Source organism: Loxodonta africana, chromosome 18 (genome assembly GCF_030014295.1).
Source record: "Loxodonta africana isolate mLoxAfr1 chromosome 18, mLoxAfr1.hap2, whole genome shotgun sequence".
NCBI classification, from domain to species: Eukaryota; Metazoa; Chordata; class Mammalia; order Proboscidea; family Elephantidae; genus Loxodonta; species Loxodonta africana.
The window spans coordinates 28,781,036-28,805,794 of NC_087359.1; the positions used below are offsets into that span (position 1 = coordinate 28,781,036).

General features: G+C 37.5%; 1 protein-coding gene across 10 annotated transcripts in view; it reads right to left on the reverse strand.

Annotated features, from left to right (window-relative positions):
* TANC2 (tetratricopeptide repeat, ankyrin repeat and coiled-coil containing 2) overlaps positions 1-24,759 on the reverse strand; it is a 375,358-nt gene that overhangs the window by 185,999 nt on the left and 164,600 nt on the right. For 8 of the 10 annotated variants that reach the window (XM_023553793.2, XM_023553790.2, XM_023553791.2 and 5 more), the window contains 2 exons: positions 18,874-18,984; positions 1,282-1,430 (listed from right to left, as the gene is read on the reverse strand). In XM_023553793.2, coding sequence (XP_023409561.1) covers positions 1,282-1,430; positions 18,874-18,984 — 260 coding nt within the window. The remainder of the gene's footprint in view (positions 1-1,281; positions 1,431-18,873; positions 18,985-24,759) is intronic. The other 2 variants (XM_023553792.2, XM_023553789.2) reach the window with 1 other exon arrangement.

The window sequence follows — 24,759 nt, forward strand, 5'->3', positions numbered from 1 at the left end:
AGAGGGAGAGCAGTTAGGAGTGTACACCCAAGGTGTATATAAATTTTTTTTATGAGAGACTGACCTATTTGAAAACTTTCACTTAAAGCATGATAAAAATTAATTAAAAAAAGAAATAAGAATGGTGAAGAATCAGTAAGATTAGGGCCTCTGGGCCTGAGAATTTTCTAAAAACTACCTAGGTGGTTCTGTTGTGCAGTTGGCAAAATCAATAACCTAAGGAATGAGAGTAGAAAGAACACAGAGGTCTGAAGATTCAGTCCTGGGACACTTAAACATTACCCACATAACACACAAATACATTTAAGCTATCCTTGTATACTTAAATATTTATGACCAAATATATCTGATGCAGAATCTTTACCACTAATATTTATTAATAATTAAGAATCTGAAAATTGAAATTAATTTTTGTTATCTTTTGAGTGAATGCTTCATTATGAGGCATTCACTTTAAGAATTAAGACCATGTCAATGAATTTGATTCTAATACTTCTTTTGCTACATTTAAATGGAAAAGAATAAAATTAGTCAAAAGAAAGAAAACTATTAGAAGATTTTTTCAAATTGCTGGTATGTTTTAACTTTCTGACATAGATACTTAGATCATTAATTTTTCAAAAGATTTTCTACTTTTCCAATATATGCATTCAACACTAAAGCTTATTTTTGAGCACAGCCCTAGCTATAGCCTACAAGTTTTTTTATATTGTTTAAAATATTTTTAATTTCTTGTGATCTCATCTTTAACTCAAAGGCTATTTAGAAGTATATTATTTAATACTGAAACATCTGGGGATTTTCTATGTTAACATTTTGTTATTAATTCCACCATGGTCACAGTAATTTCAATCTTTTAACATTTGTTGAGACTTACTCTATATGGCTAAGCATATCATTAAGGTGATAAATAATCCATGTGCACTTGGAAAGAATGTGTATTCTACAATTTCTGAGTACAGTGCTCACGTATGTCAAGTTTGTTGTTGGTTTGCTCATTCATTAATTCATTAATTCATCCATTTAGTAAATGAATCAAACCTAAAAGTGGCTGTTTGGCTTTTTAAACCTAAGAATGAAACTAAGAGATATTGCATGCATAACCTGAAGAAATGTAGTGATTACTGAAAATTAAGTTATATCTCCAGGCCTCAAAAGGCATTCAACAATTGGAATTATTCTTTTCAGAAAACACACACACACAGAACAGCATTTTCCCATTCCTGATAATAATAGGCTGATTCATATCATGTTTCACAAAGTTGATGGCAAGCAGCTCACCTGATTTTCATCCTGTACTTCCATGCTGTACTGGTCACCTGGCTGAACTTCTGTGACTTTCTCTCCAAGGAGGAAACCCAGACGAGTCATGAGTGTGTTTGCTGCCTCATCTACAGACGGAGGGGGACCAAGTTCCTGTTCAGCATCGCCTACAACAAAAAGACATTGGAAAACATTATGACTCCTTCAAAATGAAACGGCCTAGTTCTGCAACTATTTCTATATCCAATTCAGTCATTTCCTTAGTTTTCACATTCTAAATCCAAAATTACGAAGCTAATTTTCTGACTTTTATAGATTATAATTGATATAGAGTCTACTCAGATTATCCCCAATGTATCTACTTGAAACTTTTGAGGCTGAGAGAATGTTTTTGTATTTTGCTGAACAGAAATTGTTACCCATTTCTTGGGCAGTTAGAATTCCAGTTTAATCCTAGTCTTGGAATCTAGTTCCCAGTCACCACTTCATTTAGGTTCTTTTATCTTTTCTGTTTTTCCTCTCTCTTTCTCTTTCTTATAGATAGGTGTTTTTGATCACTTTAGTAGGTTTTCTTCTTTTTTTTTTCTCCTTGGTTGGATATTTGAGAAGACATGATTGAGGGATAACTGTTATTCAAAAGCATTAGAAAAAAATGCTGTGATGACTCAGCTATAATTTAATTCCTTCTTTCTTCACTCCAGGTCAAACAGCGTATCATCAGGGTCATTATTAAAAAAAAAAAAAAGTTAAGGGCCAGACAAAGCATTTGTTGTACTAGAGATCACATTGTATAGAATAAATTTTCACTGAGAAAAGAAACATCATTGCTTTGGTAAGGTACCAGAAAATAGCATTCTTATATTATGCTCTTGACGGTAAAGGAAATTGTACTTGTAAAACTGGAATGAATTTTAGCCAACGCTCTTTCACTTTTAAGACTTATAAGAAAAATTATTTGTACAAAACGTATAATGCTTTTAGATTTAAGGGTAACCTTCCTGTTCTCAGTACTAGGGATGATGTACATGCATTAATAGAAGAATAAGTCTAACATATGTGCTAGGTATCTTTTGATATACAAAAATGTATTATATGCTTTTGATACTCAATGCACTCAATGCTTTAATAAAACATTAACTATCAGATAAGAACATTCCTTTTAAAATTGGTTTACAATAGAGCCAAGTACTAGAAAGCCAGGCTGTTTGAAGCTTGTGTCTCACGATCCTCTTCAAACATTAAAAGAAATTCTCTAATCGTTCTGCATGATGACTCCCACGCTCTCTCTAAAAATTTTTTTTCTGGCAGCAATATAAATATCAACTTTACCTAGTCACAGTTATAGTTTAAGTATTATGGCTACTGTAGATGGTAAGAAAAATAGAAAATGTAATGTTTAATTTACCTCTATAATCTATGGATTAGATTTAGAATTTATAGCTGAGTAAAATATCCATTTCCCCCCTAAATCTAATGGAACCAGACTAAATAATACCAGATGGAGATCAGAATCCCAAAGTCAAGTTTTTCAACAATTCAGTAGTACCACATGGGTAATACCACAACCACAATAGGGAAAAAAATCTGATGTGAAATACTAATTCCTTTGACATTTAGTTTCCAAGTCCAAATAGGAGTCAGCCTGCTCAAAGAGACGGACCGTGAACCAACTCTAAAGACCTGTTTGAAAAGGAAACTTTATATTTCAGGTAATGAACTGGCTAATACCATTTCGATTTCTTAATTTATTGCTCCTAGAATTTAAGGAAAGCACGTCTCTAAAAAGGCAGTGTTCTCAAACTGTTTTACAGGGCAGTCTGCTCCAATCTAGCTTCACTGTCAGCATAGAATGGAAAAATAAAGATACTCCATTTACGCACTTTGGATGTGGCTGCAATCTAAAAATACAAATGCTAAGTGTTTTTACCCAAAGCAAATAATGGTAGCAGGGGACTTTCAGTAACGGGGGGCCTCCCCTATTGATAACTACTAAAAAAAATTGGACAAAATATATTTTAAAAATCTTTTCAAAAGCATTAAAGAACTAACAAGATGGTGATAAATCACCAAGAAGAAGATGGAAGCTCAGAACAGAGAGTTTGCCCAGTACTGAGGGTTACTTTAGCACTGGACATATTTGCTAGTCAGGAAGAAATGACTGAGCAGCTGAGCTGTGCTTCTGGCTATCTCAGAAGCTCAGTGAGATAAAGTTGGAGTCTAGGATCAGTCAAGAGTGAAAATTCTAGTAAAATACCTCAGACTTTGGGCTGAGACCCTTAAGAGCTACACCCTAGGAATAAAGATGAACCAGAAGTAAGTCAGGCCTTACAGACATGATTTGTGTCTTCTGATTAGCCTTTACACTAGAAAACCGCAAACCCTGAACTTGGATTAAGGTGGTCCTGGGTTGCTAGCACTCCCAGGTACCTGGCAGAAGCAAATGAAAGCCCTTTTTAGAGAGAGAAAAAATTGCTCCAACCCAGCTTCAGATTATTTCTACAAATTTTTATTAATATTTTGTCTTGATTCCGAGCACACAAAAATAATCAAGGGTATATGGAAACAAGGTAACTAGCAGAAACAGGTAAAAGGCATAGTGGTAAAAATGGAAGAAGGCAGAGTACGGAAGTTAATCTTTCAAGACAATTCTTCATATACTACTGTAAAAATGTGGTGGAAAAGAGGCTGAGTCTATGGGCAATGAGTGGTGGAGATGAAAGAAGGTATGAACAGTGGAAGAGTAAAAGGAACGCAAGGCTGAGTCATTTGATGACCATAGTGTTGGAGACGGTGAATCAATTTCCCCAACTCTGCTAGAGATTATTGGCTGAGGAAATTCTTTGCTTTTCAAAGTAACTTCACATTTCAATTGTTCAATCATGTATATGCTTCCTCATGGTATAGCTAAACCATAGTAGTTAATAACACAAAGTTAATGGAAATGGTGTGATTGCCATGCCCTGCTTTGTACCAATGTTTGGGTACCATACTGCACTGTTTGGTAACGTCTATATAATGCAGTAATGTATCATCAGAGTGTATATCTTAAACTGTAAACTAAAATATTCCAAATAGTAGCATACATAAGCTAATAAAGAATCTAAATCAGGAACACTTGATCTGAGGCCCTCTAATACATGTTCTTTTGGAATTCTCCAAATCCCTTGAAATTGTGTGTTCAGTAGGGAAAGGGTAGGGGAAATTTTCATCCTCTCATTTTCCAGTCCTTTCCCCGCCACCTCCTTAAAAAAAGAACTCCCACTAAGCCATAGGAAAAACCAAATTAAACTCACTGCCATCGAGTAGATTCCGACTCACAGCGACGCTACAGGACAGAGTAGAACTGCTCCATAGGGTTTCCAAGGAGCACCTGGTAGCTTCGAACTGCCAACCTTTTGGTTAGCAGCCAAACTCTCAACCACTACACCACCAGGGTTTCCCAAGCTGTAGTAGAGGTCCCAAATTCAAATGGCTTCAGGGTGCAAGCAGTTTTGACATGTACCTGGCATGGCTAATGCTGAACTGCAGAACATATGTCCAGCATGAAGGCATTCACATTTTAATTTTCCAAAATGTGCTTTGCTACCAGTTTCTTCATGCCTTCTCTAGAACTGTCTACTGTTTTAAAGTTAAATGTAAATTAGAGGTTACGATGGCGGTTATAAATGTTTTCTATATACCTAAATAAGAACAATTTCTCAATATGGAAGGCCCGGAGGGCAGAAATACCTTTTCTATCTCCAGGGGAGAATGGTCCCTGGAGGTAGATGGGAAAACTAGATCTATGTTAGGTTATCAGTGACACAGGTCACTGTCAACCCCCAATTGAAGGAAAAAATGCCTTAAGCAAGATGTAAGTTGGGGCAGCTGCATAAATATCTGAAGAACCTTTAATCACAGAACCCCATCTCATGAAGTGGAAGTGTTTGTGTCTCTCCTGGTTATCCTTCCTTCCCCTCTTTCCTTCTAAACGAATGCCTTCTTTAAATTAACTCACCTAGGGCTTATGTTAAAGAATCATCTTTCAGGGAGTATCCCCTATTGTAGAGGGGATGCCTAGCTTTAACATACAGAAGGGGAGCTAGCAATAACACAACCTAGTTAGAATGCTCTGGTCTGATTCTTAGCAACTTTGGTTTGTTCAGATTAGTTTTCAAATAAACTATTACACGGGACAAAGCAAATCTAAATGTTTTATTCATTTTTTAAAACCCAGACAATACATAAAATTTTCTATGTAAGTGCAATCTTCTAGTGAGGTTATCCATAAATTTTATCAGTTTCTTAGAGGTGTTGTTGTTGTAAAGGTAGCCCTCAACTGATGGTGACCCCATGGACAACAGAACAAAATGCTGCCCTGTCCTATGCCATCCCCACAATCAGCTGGGATCATACTGTTGTGATCCACAGGGTATTACCGGCTGATTTTCTAAGGTAAATTGTCACACCTTCTTCCTAATGTGTCTTAGACTGGAAGCTCCACTGAAGCCTGTTCAGCACCATAGGAACACACAAACCTTTACTGACAGACAGGTGGTAGCTGCACATGAGATGCACTCGTCAGGAATTGAACCCAGGTCTCCAACATGGAAGGAAAGAATTCTACCACTGAACCACCAACACCCTGTTCTTGGAGGGATACATGACCATAAAAATTAAGAGTCACTAGGCAAAAACTAAGTAAACCAAGTTTAAAAAACTAAATAAACTAAGGTTAAGTAGCTTGTACAAATTTATACAAGGTTATGTAAAAAAAAAAAACTTTCTTTTTTTTATAATCTAGGTCAAAGATAGTTTCTAACCATTAAATCAGTGATTCTCAAACTTTATTGTGCACACGAATTACATTCTATGGTGTAACTGCCAACAAATGGCACTGAAATTCCCACCAGCGTGCTCCCCTCTTCTATTTCTTTTCCCTCTCCTTCCTTCCTTCTTGTGTTATTTTCCATGTCATAAGCTTCTGTCCTCCTCTCCTTTTTTTTTCTTACTTATTTCTGTCTCCTTACTGTACTGTAGACCTGCCAGTAGTGCTTACAGGCATTATACTCAGCCCCAGTGAAATGCAAGGGTTAAGAGTCAGAGACTACTAAATCCCTTGTTTCAACCCAATGCATACAAAAGTATCTGATAAGAAAAGCAGCTTTGGCAGCCATCTGTGTCAGGGCTGTGGAGAATTAACACTGTTATTTTAGCTCTAGGTCAAAGGGGTATATCCAAGGAGCCCAGTTTCAACTTCTTACAGTGTTCCTTGCCATTAATGAGAAACTTAACCAATGTGAGGAGTTTGAACATTACCTTTCTGATCTCTCATTCAAAGCAGTGAGTTTAATTATTTTCTTTTGCAAGTTAGAACCTTAAATTCTCTCTCTCTCTCTTCTTTTTTTTTTTTAGGGCTCAGGTCTCCAAGCAGAAGCTAATAAAGTTTAAATTTTGGGCCCCTTCTGGGTGCACCAGCCCTGGGGCAGGGACTGGAAGGCAGGAGGGAACTGGAAAGCTGGTAAGGGGGAACCAAGGGTTGAGGGGGGATAGTGTTGACATGTCGTGGGGTTGTTAACCAATGTCACAGAACAATGTGTGTACTGACTGATGAGAAACTACTTTGTTCTGTAAACCTTCATCTAAAGAACAATTAAAAAAAAAAAGGAAAAAAAATCTGGGCCCCTTCCAATACCCTGGGAGGGGCCTTAATGAAGTATTCACATGGTAATATAGTTTTGTTAAGATCTGCAAAAGTAAGATACTTTCATATTCTTTTTGTTAGACAGTGCCTAAAATTGTTGAAGTCCCACCAAACTTGGATCAATCTCTGGTGAGAAGTTTTTATAGCATCCAGTCCCTAAATCATTTCAAGGCACAAAAACATACCTAAAGCCCATATGGATGCTTCCTTCTTTCCCTGTCTTCAAATTATTACCCTAGTTTGGAAATCTAGATTAACAAAACTTTGTATGCTTTGCAGCATCTATGTTTCTATGATTAAGTGATTTTTCAAGTATTTGCCTTTGTCCCTGAAGATATATACTCCTTAAAACACAGTAAGTAAATTTACCTACCTAATCTCTAATACCAGGAAACCCTGGTGGTATAGTTGTTAAGTGCTATGGCTGCTAACCAAAGGGTCGGCAGTTCGAATCTGCCAGGTGCTCCTTGGAAACTCTATGGAGCAGTTCTACTCTGCCCTATAGGGTCGCTATGAGTCGGAATCGACTCGATGGCACTGGGTTTTTGGTTTAATCTCTAATACTACCACCCATCTGTCAGTTTGTCTTACTGTGGTGGCTTGTGTGTCGCTATGATGCTGGAAGCTATGCCACCAGTATTTCAAATACCAGCAGCATTACCCACGGTGGACAGGTTTCAGCAGAGCTTCCACACTAAGACAGGCTAGAAAGAAAGGCCTGGCGGTCTACTCCTGAACATTAGCCGATGAAAATCCTATGGATCACAACAGAATATGTCTGGTGTAGTGCTGGAAGATGAGGCCCCTGGGTTGGAAGGCACATAAAATGCACAGCGGCTGCACTAACAATGGGCCTGAGCATGCCGATGAGCATAAAGATGGTGCAGGGCCAGGCAAGGATTTGTTCTGTTCTAATACCGGGTTATCGTGTGTCAGAGCCAATTCGATGGCAACCGACAGCAACAATCTTTAATAATCCCACAGTCCTCTTACTAAAAACAAACATGCAAAAATAAATGGGAAAACAAATCCTCCAAACAGTCAAAAACAAACACACACTCACACAGTGTGCACATGCATGCTCATACATGATGGTTCTCCCTCTTGTTATCTAGGAATGAAATTTTAGGAGATTAGGGACTCTTCTTTTTGCATTTTAAAAAATTCATTACAATCTTCCATCAAAATTTCCTACTCTTCTGATTCTCTCTCATTGTAAATGGGAATCACTGTAGAGATGGGATATACAGAGATAGAAAGTACTCATGGCTTGGTAACACTTATACTAGTGTTTCTTTGCCTACATAATTGCCTTCAATATACAAGGAGTACTGCCTGCGTATCAATGTATAATGATGATGATTTGGCTGAAATGAAAAGCAATATTTGACAAGCTCAAGAACTGTAAAGTGCTTCACTAAAATCTCTAAGGCTGCTATTTCTCACTGAAATGTTCCTTTGGGTTTTGAACCGAGGTTTCTAACATCTGCTTTGAACAGATATATGTTTGAAATACAAAATATAGTAAAGATGTGGTACTTCTCTAATGTAATATTTCTGTATTATCAGTATTCCTTTATTGGCCTGTATTTCCTCATTCATAGCACAATTTCTTCTAATGTTGAAAGCAAAGCATTTATATACTGGTCACAGTAAGGAAAGTATTATCATATCCTCCAATGTCATATTTGTGTAAAGGCAAATCCTCTGTTGGTTTCTAAATCTGGGATTTACTCTAGAAACTTTACACTAAAATAATTAGATATAATTACCAGGCTTAAAGACAAACGCACCACTCTAAGAAGAAGTATTTTACTGTACTGTGTAGTCAGTAGAGATTAGGCAAGGGAAAAGGCTTACAAACAGTTAAAAGAAGGGGAGTAGAAGAGATAATTTTGAATATGAAAATGGTGGGATACCAGGAATTCTGTGGAACTTTTCTACTGGAAGGCAAGGAATAAGGATCCATGCTTCTAGCCATGAGATAACACACAGAAAATATGTAGAAATATGCGGAAGACACACTAAACCAAATATTTCCAAATTGAAAGTCACAATGTGGAAGTAAATTGAAATTCTGAGGAAAATTTATTGCCTCACATAGGCAATTTATGATCAACCCTATTATGGACCCAAACCAAAACCAACAAAACAAAACAAAACAAACCCTTTACCGTTCAGTTGATTTCGACTCATAGCGACACCAGAGGACAGAGAACTGCACCATAGGATTACCAAGGAGTGGCTGGTGGATTCAAACTGCTGACCTTCGGGTTTGTAGCCGAACTCTTAATTCGTAAGCCACCAGGGCTCCACTATTGCTCCAAGTTCTTTAAATTTACTGTAATGAGTTTTGACTTATATATAAAAAATGTTTTACTGAAAATAACTAATACAAAGTATTATATTTTAAATATAAATGTTATAAATAACTAAGTAATAAAAAGCAAACACTCAACTCCCTTTATCCTCTCTTACCTTATTATTCTCATCTGGCAAAACTCCAACTCTGGTTAACATCCAGATCTCTATCTGCTCTGCAGCTGATCCAGTGTAGTCAAATGTGGTTGACACAACAATAATGACAAATCTTTCTTTAAATTTACAGCACAATTTCTATAAATTCATGACTACAAGTAAGACATTAGTTCTGGCCAACAATTCTACTACATTTGTCTAATCCATTCGTTCTCCTGGAACACAATTATATACGTTCTCTCTCCTCAAAATTCCAATATCTCTTTCCTTATCTTCCCTTTCAGCTCTACGCTACTCCCCATTTTATTTACAAAAGACTTTGTACAAGTTCACATATATATTGCTTAGGAAAAGAAAAACACAAACCATATAAATTTATAATAATATAAACATGTGAGAGATAAGGTATTAGTTTTAATAACTGATGTTCTGGGCATTTTGCTAAGTAATTTATGTGTATTATCTTATTTATTCATTACAAACTCCCTATGCAGCAGGGGATGTTACTATATTCATTTTAGGATGAAGAGCCCAAGGATTAGAAAGATTATATAACAAAAGTCACACATATAGTTAAGTGCTGCACAGCTGGAACTGAATACCAAGCTTGTCTAATCCCAGAGTCTGAGCTATTCACAATGAAAAACTGGCTCTATTAAAAACAACCAAAAGCAACAAAACACACACACATACAATCTACCTTAGTATCTATACATAACTGCTTGTAAAAAGAGGCCAAAGACTACAGGTTATACTTTTAATTTTATCCTCTTTCCAAAGCATTCATAAAAAAGATGTAACAACTAGACTGACAACATCCTTGGACAAAAGGCAGTAAAGACTCAACATTAAAAAAAAAAAAAAAAAAAACTAACGGCTAAGATTTATAAGCACTAACTATGGACAAAGATGTCACTTTAAGGACTAAGGTGCACCTGACCCAAAGCCATGATATTTTCATTTTTTCATACACAAGTGAAAGCTGGAAAATGAATAAAGAAGACCGAAGAAGAATTGATGCCTTTGAATTGTGGTGCTGGCGAAGAATACTGAATATACCATGGACTACCAAATGAATGAACAAATCTGTCTTGGAAGAAGTATAGCCACAACGCTCCTTAGAAGCAAGGATGGCGAGACTTCATCTCACATACTTTGGACATGTTATCAGGAGGGATCAGTCACCGGAGAAGAGCATCACGCTTGGTAAAAGTAGAGGGTCTGTGAAAAAGAGGAAGACACTCAACGAGACGGACTGACATAATGGATACAACAATGGGCTCAAGGATACCAATGATTGTGAGGATGGTGCAGAACCAAGCAGTGTTTCATTCTGTTGTACACAGAGTTGCTATGAGTCAGAACCAACTCAACGGGCCTAACAACATGGACCAGGTGATAGTCTTTTTTAATCATTTTATGTATTTTAATTTATTTCATCTTTACAACATTCCTATGATGTAAGGATAGATGTTACTATCCCCATTTTACAGATAAGAAAACTGAGGCTAAGATTAGTTAAGTAATTTCCCAAGGTCGTACAAATGGGAAGTAGCAGAACTAGTATTTGAACATACGCAGTCTGGCTCCAGAGTCTGTGCTCTTAACCAGTGCATTTTACTGCCTTAAAAGCCAAAAGTTAAAATGGTTTTCACAATTAATGGACAATCTGTCCATTTGGATATCTAACTAAGTTATAGCTCTATGCCCTACTTTCACAGGCCAAGTCTTTAGAATTTGTGATACAAAATACCTTGGCAAAGTTAATCTAAAAGTTAGTGTGATGAGATTGTTAACCTTTTAAACAATGATAATCTATAAACCAGGAAAACAATTAAAACTGTTCAAAGTGAACAGATGTATTTGACAAAGCATTTGTCCACTCAAATCGCTTTCTAACATGTTAAGAACTTATGAATAGGGAATGTGGGAAAGAAAAGCTACTCATATTCATATTCTAGGTCTTTGGTATGCTTATTTTTCATAAATAGTAATTAGGGAGTGTCTCATACTTGAAATCCATTGAAATTATTTCTGTTTACTTCTGTGTCTTCCAATCTCTACTTTCTATACTTTCATACTCTGATCAGGCCAGCACTGTAGTTCAATTTGGAGCCTTGGTAGCATGGTGGTTAAGAGTCAGCTGCTCACCAAAAGGTTGGCAGTTCGAACCCACCAGCCACTCCCTGGAAACCCTATGGGGCAGTTCCGCTCTGTCCTACAGACTGGCTATGAGTTAGAATTGACTTGATAATACGTGCACACCCGTGTTCATTGCAGCACTGTTTCCAATAGGAAGAAGTTGGAAGCAACTGAGGGGCCCATCAACGGACAAATGGATAAATAAATTATGGTATATTCACATAATGGAATACAACGCATCAATAAAGAACGAATGATGAATCCATGAAACATTTCATAGCATGTAGAAATCTGGAAGACATGATGCTGAGTGTAATCAGTCAGTTGCAAAAGGACAAATATTGTATAAGACCACTATTATAAGAACTTGAGAGACAGTTTAAACAGAGAAGAACATATTCTTTGATGGTTACAAGAGGGGGGAGGGAGGGAAGAAGGGAAGGAGAGTGGTTTTTACTAAATAGCAGTTAAGTTTTATTTTAGGTGAAGGGAAAGACAACACACAATACAGGAGAGGTCAACACAACTGGACTAAACCAAAAGCAAAGAAGTTTCCTGAATAAAACTGAATGCTTCGATGGCCAGGGAAACAGGGGTGAGGGTTTGGGGACCATGGATTCAGGGGACATCTAAGTCAAATGGCATAATAAAATTTATAAAGAAAACATTCTGCATCCCCCTTTGGAGAGTGGCGTCTGGGGTCTTAAATGCTAACAAGTAGCCATCTAAGATGCATCAATTGGTCTCAATCCACCTGGAGCAAGGAAGAATGAAGAACACACAAGACACAAGGTAACTATGAGCCTAAGAGACAGAAAGAACCACATAAACCAGAGACTACATCAGCCTGAGACCAGAAGAACTAGATGGTGCCTGGCCACAACGGAGGACTGCCCTGACAGGGAACACAACAGAGAACCCCTGAGGGAGCAGGAGAGCAGTGGGATGCAGACCCCAAATTCTCGTAAAAAGACCAGACTTAATGGTCAGACTGGGACTAGAAGGACCCCAGAGGTCAAGGTCCCCAGACCTTCTGTTAGCCCAGTCCTGGGGCCAACTCTTCAGACAGTGACTGGGCTGGAATATGGGACGGAAAATGATACTGGTGAAAAATGAGCTTCTTAGATCAAGTAGACATATGAGACTGTGTTGGCATCTCCTGTCTGGAGGGGAGATGAGAAGGCAGAGGGGGCCAGAAGCTGCCCGAATGGACACGAGGAGAGAGAGTGGAGGGAAGGAGTGTGTTGTCTCAGTAGGGGTAGAGCAATTAGAAGTGTATAGCAAGGTGTGTATAAATTTTTGTATGAGAGACTGACTTGATTTGTAAACTTTCACTTAAAGCACAATAAAATAATAAAAAAAAAAGAACTGACTTCATAGCAAAGGGTTTGGTTTAGTTTTGGTTGTACAAATATTCTCTTCACTCTACTTACGAGTCAATCTATAATCCAACTTCAGTTTTTGGCTGTTTCTTTTTTCTTCCCCCTAAAATGTGCATCAATAGCCTTTGTTTCATTTCAATCATAACAACAGTAATTCTTTTTTGGGGGGGGCGGAATTCAGAGACCATTTGAGAATCTGTTCTAGAAAAAAAGCACATATTGCATACACAAAAATTTTTTTTGAATAATTTTAAGGAGCTCAGATTCCCACTGAAGCTCACCAGTTTAACTCAGTTCAAAAACTTTGCTTTACAGTTGTTAGTAGATACAAAGAAAACAAACCCAAAGTAAAAGCAAAGGTGTATTACAAAAAGAAAAGGCTCTTGGTACCTACAGGCCAATGCAAAATCAAATAGAGGGTTCTACTTACAAGTATGAATTCATATTTCAGTATGGATTACACCTCAACACAAAGAAAACAAAAATCCTCACAACTGGACCAATAAGCAACATCACGATAAACGGAGAAAAGATTGACATTGTCAAGGATTTCATTTTACTTGGATCCGCAATCAATACCCATGAAAGCAGCAGTCAAAAAATCACACAACATATTGCACTGGGCAAATCTGCTGCAAAAGACCTCTTTAAAGCATTAAAAAGCTAAAAAGTCACCTTGAGGACTAAGGTGCACCTGACCCAAGCCATGGTATTTTTAATCGCATCATCATATGTACGCAAAAGCTGGACAGTGAATAAGGAAGATGGAAGCACTGATGCTTTTAAATTATGATTCTTGTGAAGAATACTGAATATTCCATGGGCTGCCAGAAGAACAAACAAATCTGTCTTGAAGATGTACAGCCAGAATGCTCATTAGAAGCGAAGATGGTGAGACTCCATCTCTCAATTACCTTGGACATGTTATCAAGAGGGACCAGTCCCTGAAGAAGGACATCATGCTTGACAAAATAGAGGGTCAGTGAAAAAGAGGAAGACCCTCAACAAGATGGATTGACACAGTGGCTGCAACAATGGGCTCAAACATAGCAATGACTGTAAGGATTGCGCAGGACCAGGCAGTGTTCTGTTCTGTTGTACACAGTGTCACTATGAGTTGGAACCGACTCGACAGCACCTAACAACAACAAAGGAGTTGGAAAGAGTTCAAGGAACTACTTATTTTACATAAAACATATTGTCTACAGTGGCTTGTACTTCTACTACAGAATGTACAATGTTGATAAGAAATCTAAATGAAAAATCCTGTGCAAAAACAAAATATGTGTAATATGGATTTACACCAAGTATCTATCATAGAACTCTCTTCCGTTCTTGAGTTTCAAATACATCTTAAGTTTGTTGTCACCTCAAATAACACTGTTCATTGATGGACATTGCATTTTATAAGAGATTTAAAAGGATCCATTATAAAAAGATTAAGCTCAAATTCCTCTGAAAATACTTTGGGTGGATAAAAGCCTATATATTTTCAGAAGACTGATCTGGGCCTTGGCCCTTAACCTTGCATATGTAAACTAAAGTCCTATAAAACTGTCGACTTGGTCAGCTATCTGTGTCAAGGTTTACTTCTATACTTGGAATTTATATATTTATTATAATGTGCAACATAAAAACTAAAATATAGACAAAGAGCATTACTGTCCTCTATTAGCAGCTGGTTACTGAAAAAAAAATTTTTAATACAAGTTCATTGTAGAAACTAGAAAAAGCAGCAAAGTGTAATGATGATGATGAACAACAGGAAAGGTGCTAATCTCTCTTATTGCTATTTTGCCTGAGCTAAGCATTTGGTATCACACTATTTTGCGTAATTTTAATAACGACCCTATGAGATAGATCTTTTTTTTTTTTTTTTTTTTAAGATAGGTCTTTCTTTTTTCACCACAGTTTTACTGACAAAGAATTTAAGGGTATGAAGTTATACAGATACACACCTAGTAGGTAGGAGAGCCAGAAATTAAACCCAGATCTAACTCCAGAACCTGAAGTCACAAATATATGCTGCCCAAATATATGCCCAAATACAAGCTGCCCAAGCAAGCAAATTAAAACCACCTGTAATCCCACCAACCAGATACAACCACTGCTAACACTAGTATTCTCTTTCCAATCCTACTCCCCTCTCATTTCCTCTCAATTCTCTTTCTCCTTAGGCAACCACTGTTACAGTTTGGTGTATTCTTCCAGAGATTTTTTTCCTATGAATGTGCATTCATGTGCTTATATACACTCATATTTGGTTTGTTAAATTACAGAAGAAATGTCACACATAATGTTGCTGTGACAGGAAAGGTGCGGCGATGTTACACAACATGCTAAGATCGTAGGACTCGTAAGGGGAGACTGAAAATGGAAACAAAAATACAGTTAACTAAAAATGACTGTAAACCTTTGAACTTTTTTTCTGATTACTTAGAAAACACTATGATCTTGTGCTATATCTCAGGATTATCACTGTAATAATAAAATCAGCTAACACGAGCATTTACTACGAGCCAAGTATTCTGTTGAGCGCTTTATATTTATTAATCTGATTTAAGATTATTCTTCTCATTTTTATAGATGAGAAAACTGACGCTTAGAAAGGTTAAATGACTTACCTAAAAATCACATGGCTTATAAGTAATGCTGTGGGCAGAAAAGCTATAGAGTGTAGGATGAATCTGTTCTTTTATTTTGGGAGTTGTTTTTTTGAAACCACTGGTATCAGTTGTTTGCCCTTTTTCATAAAAAGAGAATACAGCCCTGTCTCATATTTAAAAACTAAATTTTCTGCTTTTTACTTTAAGGATAGTCAAGGGGTATCTGGGGAATCGAACAGCAATAGGATTAGAGGGCAATGTATTCCTGGGTTCCATTGTGTCCACACAACAATAAATCCTGCCTGTGATTCTATACAAATCACTGAATTTCTTCCAGGTCTTACGTTCTCCACTGTAAGATAATTATCAAACATAATTCACATAACAGCCCCTACTCTGGCAGTTCAGCTATGTAACGCCCTCAATCACCTCCACAGTTTCAGTTGCTCAACCAATATCTATTTACTTGTGTTTTTGTCACATTTTCTACAAGTGACAATTTCATTTGAGGAATACCAAAACTTGAATTAGATATTCTAGAGTCTATGCTGTGTAGACTGACTTACTTGATTTATTAGTAAATATTCTAGATCAACAGCTATATCTCAGTGTAGCTTTCCCTAGACTTTGTAGACCAAGCATCAATGACTTGCTCTGAGACAATGGGCACACAGATGCTAGGTACAATTAGACAAACCAAAAAACTATATATGTCCATTTCTCAGACACAAAAGCTTTTTTCTTTTCTAAATTCTAAAATACAGGCACCAGAAGGTTTAAGTCCAGATAATACTTCAACAGTGCTCCCAATCATTCTCCAGAAGGCAACAGCAGTAGAATGAACCACACAGATCTCCAGTATTGTTCCCCGGGCCACCTGTAAGCAGCCTGCACCAGCCCTGAAACCCAATTAGTTCTCAAGTTGGTTCTAGAAACCTAGAGCCTGATCAGCAGTATCAACATCAACTGGGTATTTGTTAGAATGCAAATTCTCGGTCCACTCCAGAACTACTGAATCGGAAATTATGGGGGTGGGTCCAGCAATCTGAGTAAGCCCTCCAGGTGATACTGATGCAAACTAAAATTTGGGAACTACTACTCTAACCTTGATTTGTCAATCTCTCTATAGTTCTGTTTCTACATCTATTCCATGGGGAAGGAGCCCTGGTGGCGAAATGATTATAAGCATTTGGCTGCCAACCAAAGGTTTGGCAGTTCGAACCCACCCAGTGAATCCACAGGAGAAAAAATTTACAGCCTAGGAAACCCTATGAGGCAGTTCTACTCTGTCTCATGGGTCACTATTAGTTGGAATCAATTCAACAGCTCTAACCTTTTTAACCTTTAGTTTGTTACCTCTGCTTGATATGTTTTCCTAAATTTGCATGTGACACTATGTAAAGCAGGTGGACAAGAAGATATGAGGACACTAGCCTTAACTGCCTTATTATGTGTAAGTATAGAAGAAAATATGATCATTGTTCCGTTAGTATTTTCGATGTAAGTGAAACTTTCAAAGCATAAATCGCTTTTTGTTCATTAGTGTGCTTGTTAATTCATTTGTTTACTGTTAGTTTTTGGTACTGTGAAAATACATGTAGACATGTATTTTCAGGGAGTCTAATAACTTCACCATAATAGAGCAAAACACCGTGAAATCTCTGTTCTTTAAACTTGTTTCCGGTAAGAAAAGGAGAGGCTGTGTAGCATGGCAGTTTGCATTCTGGCATCATGTTTTACCTTCTTCCTGGCTTTCTAAAAATCTTAACTGAGAGTTGGTTTGGTTCAACTCCAAGTCAGCAAAGAATTCATGCTTCTGGAAAATATACATAATCACACAAATAAGATGTAGCTACTTTCCTTCATAACAATAGCAATATCTAGATTAGATCAAGGATGTCAGATGAGCAATTAGGAAGTAAAGGTTAGGTTCCCCTTATAGTCTTTCTGATTTACAAATCAGGAAAAGAAAAGGGGTTCTCAACTAAAACTCAAGGCAGGAATAATGCATTTATTTATTTTATTATTAAAAAAATTGTGTGATTGAAGAAATACAAAATGTAATATTCCATTGCCCAAGAAGTGTGAATATACCTAAAACCATAAAAAAGATTCCGTAACAACATGCTACAGTACCATTTAAAGAGTTATTTTGTTCCTTTTGAAAACCGAAAAGTTGGGCCCTAATACACAACTGTGGTTGACTTAAAAATGAATAGTTATCTACAACAGTGGATGTCTACAACAGTGGACGTAGCGCAGTGTCCTACACCATGGAAGAGAAATTCCCAAGGTCTTTCGATATTCAAAAGTGATTCATAAAATCAAACTTCTCTTATTTCATTAGGTTTGGCCTAAATTTCTCCTACTGTTACTTTTTTTAAAATGTCTTATCTAGCTTCAGAAGTATATTTTCCTGATATTTCAAATGAGCTACTGATATCTTCCCTAGAACTAGGAATCATTTTACCCTGCTGACCTTTAATGCTGTAAATACGCAGTGGTTGCATTTACTGTGGTTTAACATCAATTTTAATGAGTAGGAATACACAAAAGACCTAAAATCAAGTCTTCCGAGGTCTTTTACTAAAGCTCTGATCTGTATACTCAACTAGAACTGTGAACATTTCTGACACAGCTCTATAGACTCACTGTAGAGTTAGTGTAAAGGATGTTGCCAGGCAACTCATCTAAGTTTGGAAGAATCTAAGCATTGATAATGAGCCGGCCTCGGTTTGGCTCCCACACAAGAAGGGTTTTAGTGAACTCCCACATCTGCTTACAGGCCATTCATGAGACTAGGTATTTCTAAAAGTCAGTATCCAGAAGGAGTCCAACTCAAACTCAGGAAGATAATAATGTTTATTTTCTAATTCAAGTTTAATGTTTCCACCATCACCGCTATTTTCTGTAGCTGTTACAACAGGGATTAGGCGTAATACATCATATGCCAAAGGTCCAGTGCTGAATGAACATTCTTATTCATATCCTCAACATTCTTGTTCTGCACATGGCCGAGGCAAATGTTAATGCTATCTCAGATCACTAAAATAACCCTGAAAACTATCTCTCTAGCAAAATTTAATTATCTTGAGAATTATCTTTGCAATTCTTTGAAATAATTATTCTCATTATTATATCAATAGTTAAAAAGGATGTTCAGTGAAAACTATGTTCTCATAAGGAAAATATGCATTCAGTTGTAAAAGAGGTCACTGATATGTTTTTATGAGCAATACACATGGAAAATACTGTTCTGCTGGATGAGCCCACGCTAATCCTCCCTTTCTCGATGCAGACACTTTGCATGCATGCTTACCAGGGCAGTATGCATCCACGTCCAGTTTCTGAGCTGAAGTGAGGGTTGGTGAGCCAAGCTCGGATTCTGGAATTCGTGGGCTCTCAACAAACTTTGCCTTCCTCAGAGGGGCTAAGAATAAAAAGAGAGAGAGGGAGAGAAAAGAAGAAAGAGAGAAACAGAAAAGAAGGAAGAGAGAAACAGGAAAGAGAAACAGAGGGAAAGAGGGGGAAAAGGAAAGAGAAACACAGAGGGGTCATGAGTACGGGGAACAGCAGGCAACAGATGGAAGCACTTAACTGAACGACACACTCTGTCAGACTCAGATCAGGTTACCCTATTTTTTGCGCCAGAAAAAAAAATTAACTGCATTCTTCATAGAGGAGATGGGTCTTGTTAAAAAGTCACTGCAAAAAGGAAAAGCTAAAATCTAATATTCAAACTTACGGGCACAGGTTGTGACTATCATTATCTTTAGCTATTTTCTCTCTCTGTAAGCAAAGAGCCTTCTTTTCTTGGTTTCCTTTGCCATTAAGTATTAACTAAGGAAGGTACAGGACTGAGTTTTAAGGTTTTGTTCATAACAATTTTAATAAAAAAGTTTTCTTCATTTAAAAATAACTAGTGTAATACTCAGTTATGATAAATACTATAAGTAGGATTATATATAAGTCATCACACCTAATCTACCTTGTTTAACAAGGAAATCAGTCACTGTACTACTGTTCAGCCATTAATTTAATACGTCAAAACTGCTACTGAACTAAGATATTAACTGGGTCATGCCAGTTTTACACTGGGTGCTAAAAAGATGTGACTTACTTAAGAATTTAATTATGAGGTCTAAGGAACAGTAAGTAGTCCATTAGTTCATGCCATGTAATCCATTTCATTCTAGTAAGGAATGAAATGTAAAGTATAATTCACAAATTAAAAGTTTTACTTATTGAAATAAAAAACCAAATCCCTTGCCATGGAGTTGATTCTGACTCATAGCGGCCCTGTAAGCACAGAGTAGAACTGCCCTACAGGGCTTCCAAGGAGTGGCTGGTGGATTCGAACTGCCGACCTCTTGGTTAGCAGCCGTAGCTCTTAACCACTATGCCACCAAGGCTCCTTACTTACTGAAAGCATGTATAAATTTTATTCACTCATTTTTAGGGGGGAAAGTTAAGGAACACTATTGATATATGTTAAAATAATTAAATATTTGAAAGTTAAAGTTGAGACTGCTTTGGTACTTTCAAGATGAATTCTATTAAATAAGCTATTAGGTAAAATTGCTTAGCATTGCACTAGCACAAAAGTATCAGTTCAACTGGAAAGTGACTGGTATACATTATGCATACTAGTGTCATAACTATAGGTGCCCGAGACATGTGAGTGAGTGCTTAAGACCACATTACTTTTTTCATTAGTTTCTGCATGTTCTTCAAAATTCTCTTCCATTACTAAACCACAGAGATTCTAATTTATTCCTAAAAGACCCTGTAAAAGTTATATAAAACTTTGTCACTACAGTGGTAGAATTATCCTCTATTTTCTTTGGAGGATTAAAATAATAAAGTATTAACAGCATACAGAAAATATTTTTGGAATGTGCCAATACTTACAACCTACAGACAACTAAATCATACTTTAAACTAGAGTCTTAGAGTGTACATGTATATTTCATGTGCATGTTAGAAAAACAATATACCATAATGCCATTTACTGTCTCCATAGCAACAAAGGCCTAATGCTAAGAGTGCTAACAGTATGGTTCTCTGACAAAAGTAAGCTTTGAAATGGCAGAAATCTTACCTTTGCTAAGAGTGTAATACTTGAGCTTGTCTTTTTAAATCACTATCACAAATGAAGATCTCAAGTAATTTATATGCATATATACAGGCTACCAATAGCCAATGTTATTAAAGTCTCTTTCCTTATGACCTAAGCAACCAATTCAAAAATAATGAAACATTTTATTTATCCATTATTGCTCAGCATAGGACAAATGGTTGTAATTTAATTCTCAAAGCTCTTAAGTCCTTTACTGGAATTTTATTAAAGCATTCTCATGGCAGCACAGTAACTATTATACCTGCTGAGTTCTGACAAAGATAGTACTTCCCCTGCTCAAGGGACTTTATATATGTAAAAATATTAACAATTTTCTGTTATGAAATTTGGGGCTAGTAGACAGAGATCAGTAACTTAACGGTAGATAAGTAAGGAAGAAATTGAGGGATAGTAGGAGAAACTGAGGAAGGTAAGAAGAATGTAAGAAGTCCTGGTGGTGCAGTGGTTAAGCACTCTGCTGCTAAATGAAAGGTTGGTGGTCCAAATCTACCAGCTGCTTCTTGGGGGAAAGATGTGGCAGTCTGCTTCTGTAAAGATCACAGCCTTGGAAACCCTACGGAGTGGTTCTACTCTGGTCTATAGGGTCGCTGAGTCAGAATCGACTCGATGGCGACGGGGTGGGAGGAATGTAAAAGAATCATGAGATGGAGTCAAGGAGAAAAATCAGTATCTTGGAGACAGTACAAAAAAGATGGAAATGGTCCAGGCTACGAAGAGAGTGTGGCATATCTGGTCTGAATTAATCAGAAGTCAAATAGATCATGGCAGAGAAAAAAAAAGGAACCTCTTACTAAAATATGTAATTTTCCAGCAAGGAAGAGAGTTATTTTACAGTTGTAAAGCTCAATGCCATGCAGACTTCTCTATTTTCTCTGAGAAGGGAATTTCAGCTAAGGTTATCTTTATAACTCACCATGGACATTTAATTCTTTCTTCTATATACCTTCACCTTTACCTTTATCCACGCGGCTGTGCATGTCTAATAATAAATTTAAACATAAGGTAGATGATAATGCTGCTCTCATCCAAGTGACAGAAGACTAGTATGTTATCAGTAAGCCAATCAAACACAAGAGGTACAATCACAGGTATGGCAGGTTATCCAATAGTCTTAATACTGCTTGACAGAGAACATAAAAGGGCAATTTGGAACATGGGGCACGATATTTTGCTTGGAAGCTAGGATTTTAATATACTTCGTTGTAAAGAAGAGCATATACGATAAATCAGATAAGGGTGAAATCATTGTATATCAAGAGGGTTTACCTGATGGTGAAAAAAACTGGTTGATATGAGAGATGGGTAGAGGACTCTAAAACTAAAATCAGATATTTTACTGTGATATAAGACATAACAGTGAACTACTGCAGGGCTCTAGGAAGTGATTTGAACAATACTGGGAACATGAGTCTTGAGTACGGGAATCTGGCAGAGGTTGAGATAAAGGATGTGTATTGGTTGAGAGCCTGGACTTGGTTATTTGAAAGATTTAGGTCTTGGCTCTAATACTTATTCGTAGTAAGAAACTGGACAAGTTACTTAGCCTTACTAAGCCTCAGTTTTCCCATAAAGTCATAGGATTGTTACGAGACTTAACTGACTCCAAGTAGGCACAGTATTTGGTGTAGTCCCTGGATATGGTGACTTAGCTCTTCTCTAAGTTTGTTAAGACATGGAGCAGGGAGGAAAACAAAGTAAAAAAGTGGTTTCAAGACATAGTACAGAGAGGCAGTACAGTAGTAAAGGAATTAAGGGCCTGGGCTCTACAGCCAAAATGTCTAGGTTTGATTCCTAGCTCTTTCACTTCTTCCTAGCTTTGAGAAATTTTCTGTATCTAAGTTTTCCCATCAGTTCTTTTGGAATAACAACAGTATGTTCTTGTAGGAGTTGTGAGGGTTACATTAATTAATTCAAATAAAATGTTGAGAAGAGAGCTCTCTTAGTAATCCAGTGCTGCTATAACAGAAATACCACAAAGGGGTGGCTTTAATAAACAGAAATTTATTTTCTCACAGTTCAGGAGACTAGAAGTCCAAATTCAGGATGCCAGCTCTAGGGGAAGGCTTTCTGTCTGTGTCCTTGTCTCTTTTAGCTTCTGCTCCTGGGCAATCTTCATGTGGTTTGGCATCTCTCTTCCTCTATCTCTGCTTGCTAGCTTCCTTGTTTAATCTCTTTTATATCTCAAAGGAGGTTGACTTAAAACACACCCTACACTACTCCTGTCTCATTAACATAACAGGCAACTCATTCCCAAATGGGATTGTAACCTCAAGCACAGAAATTAGGATTTACCACATGTATTTTGGAGGTACACAATTCAATCCCTAACATTCCACCTTTGGTCCCCCCAAATTTATGTTCTTCCCACATTCAAAACACATTTACCCCATCACATTATCCCAAAATCTTAAATCAACTCCAAGACCTCACCTTCTGAATCATCTAAATCAAATATGGTTGAGACTTTAGGCATATTCCACCCTGGGGCAAAATTCTTCCTCACCTATGAACCTATGAAATCTAATGTATAAGTTATCTGTTTCCAAAGTACAGTGGTGGAACAGGCACAAAGTAGATATTTCCATTACAAACAGGAGAAACCGGAGGGAAAGAAGGGATAATGGGCACCCAGCAAGTCCAAAACCCAGCACAACAATTTAGTTTAGCTCTCAAGGACTGAAAATAATCCTCTTCTCTGAGACCATATGGGCAATGGCTCTGCCCTCCAGGCTCTGGGTATTGGCCATACCCTCTGGATTCTGGGTGGAGGCCTCTTGGCTCTGGGCTTCAGCTCTGCCTTTCAGGCCCACTAGGATGGCAACTCTGCTCCCTCTGCTTTGGGCAGTCTCATTCTCCTAGTCAATCTCAGTGGTGTCCCACTTCCTTGGCCCTGGCAGGCCCCATTCTTCTGCCCCTTGGGCATGGCAGCCCAACCCCTCAGCTTTGGGCAGTGGACCCATCCCCGTGGCACTTGTAAATGGTAGCCTTATGCTCTGCAACCGAGTTGGTAAAGATCTGTCTCTTTGAAACCTATGAGATTGTGCTCCCGCCCTTTGAGACCCAGCAGCATCCTTTGAAATCGAGGCAGCCCTACTTCCCATGCTCCTTCCAACAATTCTGCTGAATCTCAGAGTTGTTCCAGGGATGGTCCTTTTCTTTTCTTGGACGACAGATGTAGCTCCTTTGGCCTGTTTTCTGCCTGTAGAATTCTAAGAGGCAGACAGCGTTCTTTCCTTTTGTTCTTTCTCTGTCCCCTGCCAGTCTAAGCTGATGGGTTTTCTGCTGTGGTAGTTGGTTAGATTCATCAATCACAGGCATGATCTTTTTAACAAAAGATTGTGTAGCCACGTCCTTGGTGAAAATTCTAGGACATATGTCCTTAGTTTGTACAACAGAATTTTTCAAATCTTTAAGTTCTGTTTTCATCTTGTACGGCTCATTTTTAAGTCCATCTCTTTCCTCTTGCATTTTATTATAAGCAGCAAGGAGAAATCACATGGCCCTTTTAAAATCTTGTTTAGAAATTTCATCAGCCAAATATCCAAGTTCATCACTTACAAGTTCTACCTTCCATGAAACATTTGAACATAGTTCAGACAAGTTCTTTGTCACTACATAAACAGCATCACCTTTCCTTTATTGTCCAATCCCATGCTCATCATTTCCTTTTAAAGCCGCACCAGAAGCGCATTTAACGTCCACATTTCCAGCAGCCTTCTCTTGCTGGCATGATATGACGACAGAAGATTTCTCTATAGCTCTCCTCACTTCATTCTGAACTCTCACCAGCAATGTCTCTGACATCCGTAATTCTACCAACAGTCTCTTCAAGGCAATCTAGGCGTTTATTATTGTTAGGCACCTTAAAACTCTTCCAGCCTCCAGCCATTACCCAATTCAGAACTGCTTCCACATTTTGGGTATCTGTTAGAGCAACACCCTACTCCTGGAACCAAATTCTGTCTCAGTTACCCAGTGCTGCTATAACAGAAATACCACAGGGGGTAGCTTTAACACACAGAAATTTATTTTCTCATAGTTAAGGAGGCTAGAAGTCTGAATTTA